This window comes from Lupinus angustifolius, chromosome LG16, assembly GCF_001865875.1.
Source record: "Lupinus angustifolius cultivar Tanjil chromosome LG16, LupAngTanjil_v1.0, whole genome shotgun sequence".
NCBI lineage: Eukaryota > Viridiplantae > Streptophyta > Magnoliopsida > Fabales > Fabaceae > Lupinus > Lupinus angustifolius.
This window is the reverse complement of record NC_032024.1, coordinates 16,948,127-16,958,341: the sequence shown is the minus strand read 5'-3', so window position 1 is coordinate 16,958,341 and position 10,215 is coordinate 16,948,127. Positions and strand designations below refer to the sequence as shown.

Genomic DNA, 10,215 nt, shown 5'->3' with positions numbered 1-10,215 from the left:
CATGTAATTTCATATTTATACATACAATTAAAATTGAGCATATAATTCATATTAATAATTAAGCAAGCAATTTTCATATTTATACATACAATTAAAATTAAGCATATAATTCATATTTATACATATAATTAATAATTAAGCATGCAATATTATTGGAAATTAATTAATCAACCAAATAAAAAATAATAATAATGGTAAATAAAGAGTCACACATTTTATTGATTAAGGGCCGAACTCTCTCAAAAAAATCTCCAACAAAGTCGGCAGTTGTTGCGCCCCGATTTTTTGTTGCACGACTTATTTAGAGTCGTCACTACATTTTATAGTTAAAAATGTAGAAAAATCTTTTAAGCCCAATTACCTTGGACTTTTGGATCTTTGATATCCAGGTTCAGGAGTCGGTTACAAGGTATGGAAGATATTAACACTCTACCCGCCCACCTTAAGTGGTACCCTTCATTAAAATATATGACGTTATTATTATTATTTTTATTAAATTGTTAGATTAATTAATCAATTATTAAGAAGAAAAAATTAGTATTTTTTATTATTGTGCTTGACAAGATTCATTGTGGTCCTATGTATCCTTGTAAAGGGAATCTAGAATTACGTAGTTCTTTAAGTAGAAAACGGTTTATTGGTTATGTATATTAGAGAAAATATGTTTTTTTGTCAAAAATATATATTTTGCAAGTTTTGTTTATTATTGAAAAAAAATATTTTTATTTGGTTAATTTTTGTTGTTTGTTTAATCAAGAAAATATAATTTAATTTATTTTGAGATTTAATCGATTGAAAAGGAGCGGCATAGCGCGACCGTTCGAAGATGATTTGAGAAGAAAGAGACCTTCACGACGATCTTCTCTCAATCTTTGATTAAATTTCAAAATCATTTTATTCCTTTTGAAAGGAGCTTGTTTGTTATGTTCTATAAAAATGTTAAAAAAAATTATTAGTCTCTCCAAATTATTTATAGATAATGATTTTTATTAATTATCAAAAAAAGGTTTGCTTAATTTTTACATATGTGAAAATGATTTTTTGTTTTACTAACTTTACCATGTTTAGATGCCTTTTATTAATTCAAATAACTTTTATCAATAATTATTTTTTATTTTTTCGTGAAATTTAAAAATAATAAATTTAATTAATTATAAAAAAAGAATTTTTATAAACCGTCAAAGTAATCATAATAAAATTCGGTTAATTAAGAAATGCATAAAAAATAATTTCTCTACTATTTAACCATTTATTATTTATCTCAGAAAATTATTTAAATATGAGCCACTGTTTTTTGTAGTTTATGTTTAGTAAAATCATAGTATTGATAAAAACAATATATGTATTGGATAATGTTATTATGATATGAAACTAGTGAAGAAGAGAATAAATTAGATAAAAAAGCCTACCTACTTATAAATGAATGAGAATTTGCAGTGTGAGGGTGAGACTAGCGCGTGACACTTGGTAATCTCTTGGACACGTGGCGGCAGGTGAGTGAATCAGGAGATGTTGGTGTGACGCGTCTGGACACGTGGCGGCAAGTGAGTGGATGACTTTGGGGTTGCACGACAGTGGAGCTTGGGCGTGCACGCAGACGATCACGCGTTCTCTGGGACAAATGAGTCGGTGCAACCGGTTGCACCATAGTTAGGATGTGTTTCGTCCCTTGATTGGTTGGACAGTAGTCAACGCGAAAGTAAGCAAATCCAACTAGCGAGACTCAAAACTAGGGCGAGTGCACGGGAACACCGTGTCCCCGCCTGCACTGGATCATTCTAGAATACAAAAATGTTTTTTCTCTTTCTCACAGCAACTTTTTTTGGTCGAGCTTTTTTATAGTGTTTCCAGTATAGTTTTTATGTTCACCATGACCTCTATCTATAGTGAACTTTCAAACACAGAATCTCAAAACTTCAGTTAACAAAATTTCATATTCAAATAAATTTAATCACTTAATTTTAGGAATCTTAATAGACTAGTTTGACTCTATCTTTTCTTATTATTTTAATAATTTTCTGTTATTCTTTTTTCAAATTTAAATTAAGTTGTTAGCTTTGATTATTTAATTATTTAAATTGTTCCAAAAAATTTATAAAATATGGACAAAAATAAATTTAATTATTTGTCATACATTAAAATTTTCGAAAAATTAAAATAAATAAATAAAAACATTTTTTCTCTCTCTTTTTTAGAAAAAGAGTATGGGCTCGTGGTGGCCCATTCGTAATTCAAAATTTTTATTTACTAAAATCGTTTTCTCAATTTATTTTAGTTTTGAACATTTGGTTCAGGAACTCTAAGAAAATTAATTTATCTACTATTATTTTTTGAATTTTCGGTTAACCAAATCACTTAGACTTAAGAACTTCATTTGTTTATTATTATTTTGAATTTTTAGTTAACCTAATCATTTAGATTTAGGAACTTCATTTGTTTATTATTATTTTGATTTTTTAGTTAACCTAATCATTTAGATTTAGGGACTTAATTTTATTTTGTTTTGTTATATTTAAATAATTTCGAAAATAACTATAAATGTTCACAAAAATATTTTTATTATTTTTATTTATTAAAAATTCTGAAATAAATAAAAGTGAAGTTAATTTATTATTTTTATTTAAAAAGTGTTTGGATTTTTTCTGAGCCGGACAAACATGGGTGTTCACAATTACACAAATAACCCAAACACATATGTTGTTTACAAAAATGTGTTAGTCAATGTGTCTATTATTGGTTGAGAAAATATATTTAAATTAAAATTTTAATAATTAAATGTTTTTTTGACCAAATTACAACAAGTAATATATGAAGTGACATACTTTTTGAGACACCAGAAACTCCAAGCAAATAACATACAAGTAATTGTCTTTCAATAAACAGTCACTTGATAGAGCATAAATTACTCTCACAGACACATATTATATATTATATACTTATATGTAAAAGGGTAACATACTACATGTTGCATGTTTGCATGTTACATTTGTTTCTGTATCAACCTCCTGCATAGTGAAAATTCTTCCTCATGTTAAAAAGTAAAATTGTACCTAACTTATACTCTCTAAATATAAGTTAGTTATTTACTTGCTAAATTTAAATAAGCTGATGATTTGAAAGTACCATACCTTACTCTTAGTTGATGTATTTTTTGTGCATCTTTGATTTGTTATTTATTTGCACTGTTAGTCCAATAAACTTGTATAGATCAACTAGGATTCTTTGTCTGATGAGACCTTGTTTTCCTTTTCGTTCACATGAATGTAATGAGGGTGGATAAAGAAGCTATGGCTAAAGAGACTCTATAGAATCAACTTAGAAATTAAATTTCTTTTTTATCCTTTAATCTTCATTTTTGTATCAACAATATGATCAAAGAGGATAGAAGATGCTTGCTTCATGGGTACTGCAAAACAATACAAGTGTAATAAAAAATGAGCTTATTTTAGATATTGAACAACACATTAATATAAGAAAATTGGGAAGAAGGAAAATTAGTTACACGTTGAAAGTAAATAATACTATATTAAAACACACAAAAAATCTTTAAAATATGGTTGATAAATAAAATAGACTATCATTAATTATTAATTTTCTGATTACAATAATTTGTTTTCAACCAATGTTATTAAAACCGGACCGGTCATCAAACCGGTGATGATACTGGTTTAGTGGTTTAGTGGTTCAACCAATGGTTCAGTAATTAAACCGCATGAGATTAAATCGGTTAAACCGGACATACATGCTTATATATATATGTATAAACATGTAACATAAATTATTTAATATGTAGATATTCAAATTTATAATCCATATTTATAGTCAAAGTAAGAATTCTCATAAATAAACAACTTTAATAAATCCAAAGTCTAAATTACAAATACAAATAGTAATCCACAAGTACTTGTCTTACTTAACAAACTCGAAACATATGACGCAAGTTCATAACTCAGACTACAAAACATATTATATATTTAAAACTTTAATACCAAGGAGTCAAAATTGTTTCATATTGAGGTTCCATTTCTTCACCATTTAAGTCCAAAGCTTGACTAACGTTGTCTTCAACTAGGTTCACATTCTCCACCGGGGTGAGTTATGCATCATCATCTTCTAAATTTAATTGATCTACAACAAATATCATTTTTCATACACCAAACCAAATGTTCTTTCACACATTTAACTGCTGAAATACAGGGCACAATATCATTCTGCCTTGGTTTTTTCAAATTATAAAACAAAAGGATAAAAATAAACTTCTCCAATTCAAACCAGATACCTGCAAACAATTATAAAAAATTAAAATATATAAAACAGATAAAAACAACTGAATGAAAATGGTGAGGTAAGAAGCACTAAGAAGCACTTATACTAGCCTATGTGGGGTTCTTTAAAATTACATGTATGAACGGACCGATTCAATCAAATTCCGGTTCGTTCAATCAAATTCCGGCCAATTCACTGGTTTTGACATGGTTTACCGAATTTTCTCCGGTTTACACCCGTTTTGATGTTTAGCCAGCATAACACTTGTTTCGTACCGGTTATGTGACTGGTTGGCCGGTTCTCCGGTCGAACCAGCTGGTCCGAACTGGTTTTAATAACATTGCTTTCAACCCATCACAATAAAATTATACACATTCAATATATTATCTATTATTTATTTTCAATAAATATGAATGATAAATAATAATATGAAAAACTCTTAAATTATTTGTGCATATATCATTATACTATTTATTATTATTAATTTATGAATTATTTTTTTATGGAGAGATTCACTTATTTAAATTTAAAAAACTTAAACCATGTTTAAGTAATTAATTCTAAAAAAAATTAAATGATTTAAATTAGTTAAGATATGAAAAAATTTACTTCCTATAAGTAGATAAATAAATGTTCTCTGTTTTGGGCCTAAAGTGCCAACATTGTTTTCTTTTTGTAGGATAATTTAATTTAATTTCTGGTTGTAATTTTAATAAAAATTAATCAGAGATCATTCATTGTCTCTGCTCTGCAACAAAAAATGGTAGTTCCTCAATTGGAGAAACGAAGTGATTGAGTATCTGAGACGAAAAAGATTAAAAATTTGAAGGAATACATAAGAAACCCTAATTTTCATTTTTTGGCGATCGATCGATCATGTCAACAACAGAACCTCCTCCTTTCCAAGAAGCACCGCGATGTGTTGTCTGTAATTGCAGTTTCAACACTTTCAGAAGAAGGGTACGTTAGATTCTAACCCCCACATCAGATTTATCATATTTTTTGTCTTATTATGCAAATAGATTCCAATTTTGGGTTTTATTTATTTATTTTTCTTTGCATTCTTATAAGTCCTTCTAAAGTTCCAAACTTTGGTTTCAATATAATTATTTGGGGATCTTTAATATTGCGTGTGATCCTGTTATACTATGATTTGACTTCATCATCAATTGAATGCAGTCATGTCTGGATTGTGTTTGAATGTAGTATTGATGTGTGCAGTACTAGGACATTTAGATGTGCAATTTTGTTAAACGCAAACAAATTTGACAATACCACTTTTTCATTAATTGCAAACAATTTTGATTAAACTTCTTATTTAACATGCACAACCATTATTTCTGAAATTGCTCGAATTTTACACTACTTGCTTCTTAATACTTCTTTAATTTCCCATTCATAATAGTTCTGTGTTGGTGAATTTTACAATCTTGGCATGTGCACGACCGAAGGTTGGTCTAGTTGGTATATGGTAACGATTCGGTCCATACTCCACAAGGGTGTCAGTTCAAATCCGTTTCCGATGTAAGGAACTTGTTGATGGATCCTTTGTAAGCGCTCTCTGAGCTGTGAGGCTTGCCCTGACTTGTGACTCTTGTAATGCCCCAATACCCAACTCTGCTGAACTTTTTTTATATAAACAACAACAACAACAACAACAACAACAACAACCAAGCCTTAATCCCAGTAGGTGGGATCGGCTACATGGATTGAACGACGTATTAATGATCTATCATAAATCATAAACTTTTTTGTATAAAAAAGATAAAAAATCTATGCATGTTATAAAGCTGCTTAGCTTCAAGTTAGTGAGGCACTTCTTTGAGTGTTTGTGTGTGTAGCTACATTCTGCTAGTGTCACTTAAATTTTTTATTGTAATAACTAATAATTTTTTACATGCAATTCAGTTGATAATGATTGCTTTTGTATGATGTGTACGCAGCATCACTGTCGGCGCTGTGGGAGAACATTGTGCAATGAACATTCATCAGATCAAATGGTACAATGTTTTTACTTCTGGTTTAGAAAATTAGATAAGTGTTATCCTTGATGAACTTCAAGAGTGACAAACTTTCTTTGTAGGCTTTACCACAATTTGGCATTTACTCAAATGTCCGAGTATGTGCTGATTGTTTCAACAATTCACGGTAAATTACTTCCTCATTAACTTCACAGCATGTTATATTTTTTTGGATCATCATTTGGCTACAAAACTGGATATTTTTATGTGTTCATACTAAAAGCAAGTTAATTATGTTAAGATGAGTTAAGAATTCTTTTTCTTATGTGTCTATTCCATGGTGGACCTTGCGATATATTTAAGTAAAATGTAAGAACTAAGTGCTGAAGATTCTTTCTCATGTACAATGTCTAGGGGTCACTGCATATTTAGGTTGCATCCTGATCCAATGTTTGAGCATGGGATAGTACTCAATGTGAAATTGATTAATTGGACCAAGTTCTTCTCACTTAGATGAGGCCGAAATCTCCGCATTATAGAATGACCTCGTAGTGCAGGTCATGTTAAACTATGACGTTATATGGTATTTCAGAAAGAAATATAAAAAAACTGAAAATTTAATGTTCAAAGCCAGATTGATTCTCACTATCTTACTATTTTTACTTTAAAAAAATTATGTAGTTACCACTTAGAGAAGGAAAATATGAGGAGGTGCACTTGTAACTTGTGAGCTATTTCAAATCATAGTATATGGAATACCTTGTTTTATATAGTCAGATGCAAGTTCAATGCATTCTTCTCATAGAAAGAGCTTAGAGACTGTTTAAATATAAGGTTAAGCCCTTAAGGTCAACCTTTGTAAGCTTTTTTGTAATTTGGCTAATGAGAAGCCTTCATGCCTGAAAAAGGGATGGAATAGGGATCAAATCCATGAAATCAAGCACACTTTGGTTCATAAGACTGGTCAATGCCATATGAACATGTTGATAAGTTAAACCTTCATAACTAGTAATTCCGAGTGAATATTGCGGATCTTTTTATCTTATAAACACTCTCCATCTCAAGCATTCCTCGAATAGTATTTTGTTTCTTTTTTGTGGTGTATTTGTATTTTGAGCTATGTGGAAAAATGTTCAATCAGAAAGTTACATGGATTTTTTATTTTATAAAATGAAGACATTCATTAAGGCTGGGAGAAAAATATTACGAAGAGTTAACCTCCTTGAAAAAGAGGGGGGGGGGGAAGAAACAACAATCAAGAGAGAACTAAGAACACTTCATTGAAGCAAAACCCCTTTAAAAAGACAATGTGATTCACACCAAGTAGACCAGAAACGTAATCTTCCAAAAGGTTATATTGGCAATACAATTTTAATTAGTATGCATCTGTGTTTCTTGTGTGTGGCTGGAGAAACTTTCAGATTGTTAACCCACTGACCATTTAGGATTGCCAATGCACATCCCTATTTCTGTTGTAACATAAACAATATCTTATTTCTTGGTGTTAGTTTTTTTTATAAATAATATAATATTAATTTTTGTTATTCTTGATGACCTAAATGGTGTAAACTACAGAAGGGTGTTGTTGCCTTTTTTATAAGGTTAAGCCCTTTCATTTCCCGGTAACTTGTAAGATGTTGTTGCTGACAGACATTTTTTAACTAGCACTCTCTGTTTCTCTTCTTATTTGTCTATTTAGCCTTATTTTACTTTTCTTTTTCCTTTCTTGTTGTAACATTGCTATTTTTTACATATGATCAATTATATCTAGTGATCATCTATATTTTACATCTTTTCTTGGTACAGATCTGAAAAGGGTGTACCACAGGCTTCTTCCGATGGAGTAAACAGGGTAACACATGCAATTTCTAAATTAGACATTGATGCGAATGTCGATTCAAAAACCAAACCAAATGCAGAGAATAATCAGACTGTATCAAGCGTTAAAGAGTGTAAGTGTGGAATGCCTCTTTGCATTTGTGAAGTTATTGCCCCTTCATCTGATTCACTCCCCCAGCAGGTAATAATTTTTATTATCAACGTCAGGTACCATTTTTTGGTGCAACCGAAAAACTCATCAATGTTTTTTCAAAATCTTCTGCAGCAGAAGAAATCTACACCCGTCGTTACAGCTCCATCAAATCCTAAAACTAAGAAGACAGATACTGTTCCAAAAAATAGAGGCTCCAGTTCAACTAGCAAGTTCAGGTAGCGACTGGTTATATATGTTTTTGTTGTTAAAATGTATGTTTTGAGCTAGTCCCATTCCCATTAGCTGAAAGCCTGAAACCCATAAGTTCAGAAAACAAACATTTCCCACAAAAAAATTGAGGGGATTTCTGTCTAAAGATTCTGGAATTATGCTCCAGCCAAATACACCTTGTTGGTTCATCATGTTAGTCTTCTGTTCCTTCTTGTGAACAGGGGAAATGAAGTGACATTGTAGCTTCATCAGGAATTTCTGGTTTATTTTAGCATGCAGAAATTGCTTTGAGATATGGTACATTAGTCAAGCAATTATGATTCTCCTGATGTCTAAGTTCATAAATTGGTCATTGCTAATTCATTACTTAATCTTGCTATTGAGTGCTTTATGATATCATTATTTGATAGTTTATGATCCAAAAATTTCAGTTCTACATTTAACCTTGGTAATGTAACTAGTGGTACCTCAAACAGACCCCAGACTGATTATGAAGCTAATGGAGAGGTAAATGTTTTTTATTGTTTAGATTTAAACAATTTCTTATATTTCATTGTGCAAAAAGATCTTGCGCTTTGAAAGGTGTGTACTGAATTGAATGAGATGCTCTCAGGGTTTAAGAGAAGCAATAAAAAATGGCGATGTTGCTGCTGTGAAGAAACTTCTTAATCAGGTTTTTACCTTTCAAATGACACACTTAGCCTTGGTAGTTAATTTTTTGAAAGTAATATTCATGGATTCTAAACTGTTCAGGGTGTGGATGCAAATTACCGAGACAAGCAAGGACTTTCTTTATTGCATTTGGTACCTCTCTCAATCTGAGTGTGCTTACACAGTTTCGTTGTTTGTACTCATGCTTGTGCATGCATGAATACAATTCTGCTTTTCTTAATATTAAAATGATCACTTGTTTAATATTCTCTGTAGGCTGCTGTCTTCAATCAAACTGATATAGTTTTCACTCTCATGGACTCCGGGGCAAGCCTGGAATACAAAAATGCACAAGGTAATTAATCCTTTTCCTTCGTAGTATACATTCATTTACAATATGATTATTCCTGTTGTTCTTTTGCAAAGAGACAACTAAAGAAAAATAAGCAGTGAAATTGTTGAATTCAAATCCTTACAAACTCTTCTTGTTCAGATGAAACACCTTTAGATTGTGCTCCAGCAACCTTACAGTACAAAATGCGAAAGAAGATGGAAGAAGGTGGAGCAATGGACCAAAGCATTTGAATAATCTCTTACATGTATTTGTATTGTAACTGATGCTGCAAAGAAAGCTTGAAATATTTACAATTTCTAAAAGTTCCTTGTTAGCAGAACAGAAGTTTTCAGCTTCTATATAATGCGACAGACCGGGAGTAAAACTGAGGATTCAGACATTAATAAGATACATCTTTGCAGCTAAGCAACTTAGGCAGTATCCAGGTTGTAAACTTGTTTGGTGTATGACATAAGGGCATTTTTTAGTATGCTTCTCTGATCTTTTCTCTTTTTCTCATTTTGATGATGATATTATGGGGAAGATAAATATAAACTAAAAGTGACTTTGGAATGGTGACATGAGAAAATCTTGTTTTATGGCACGGTCATATCTTTTTTCTTTGCCTTTTATCTCTCTTTTTCCATCTTTTTTCCTTTCTATTGCAAGGGATAAGTCATAGTGATCTTCATCTATGTGCTGTTTTCCATCACCCTCACCCCACCACCCATTCTTCTTTATTGTGTTCATGACTTCATGGTACATGTTAAACCAACTTAGGGAAATGGTGTAGTGTGCAT

The 10,215-nt window shown here is 30.9% G+C and overlaps 1 protein-coding gene across 3 annotated transcripts; it reads left to right on the top strand.

Moving 5' to 3' along the window:
• LOC109330252 (vacuolar protein sorting-associated protein 27) lies at nt 4,961-10,019 on the top strand. 3 transcript variants are annotated; one of them, XM_019564373.1, is made up of 10 exons: nt 4,961-5,226; nt 6,210-6,266; nt 6,350-6,414; nt 8,034-8,247; nt 8,338-8,435; nt 8,862-8,937; nt 9,044-9,103; nt 9,184-9,234; nt 9,358-9,436; nt 9,575-10,019. In XM_019564373.1, the coding sequence occupies exons 1-10, from the start codon at nt 5,143-5,145 to the stop codon at nt 9,664-9,666; spliced, it is 876 nt and encodes a 291-aa protein (XP_019419918.1). In that variant the 5' UTR covers nt 4,961-5,142; the 3' UTR covers nt 9,667-10,019. The 3 variants fall into 3 exon arrangements, with proteins under 3 accessions (XP_019419918.1, XP_019419915.1, XP_019419916.1); XM_019564370.1 differs by having other exon boundaries at nt 8,332-8,435; XM_019564371.1 differs by having other exon boundaries at nt 4,964-5,226; nt 8,335-8,435.

Bases quoted from the DNA above. Each gene is read 5' to 3' on its own strand.
- LOC109330252 (XM_019564370.1), top strand. From the start codon at position 5,143: ATGTCAACAACAGAACCTCCTCCTTTCCAAGAAGCACCGCGATGTGTT. The intron at 5,227-6,209 runs GTACGTTAGATT...ATGTGTACGCAG, and splicing joins TCAACACTTTCAGAAGAAGG to CATCACTGTCGGCGCTGTGG. The intron at 9,235-9,357 runs GTACCTCTCTCA...TATTCTCTGTAG, and splicing joins GACTTTCTTTATTGCATTTG to GCTGCTGTCTTCAATCAAAC.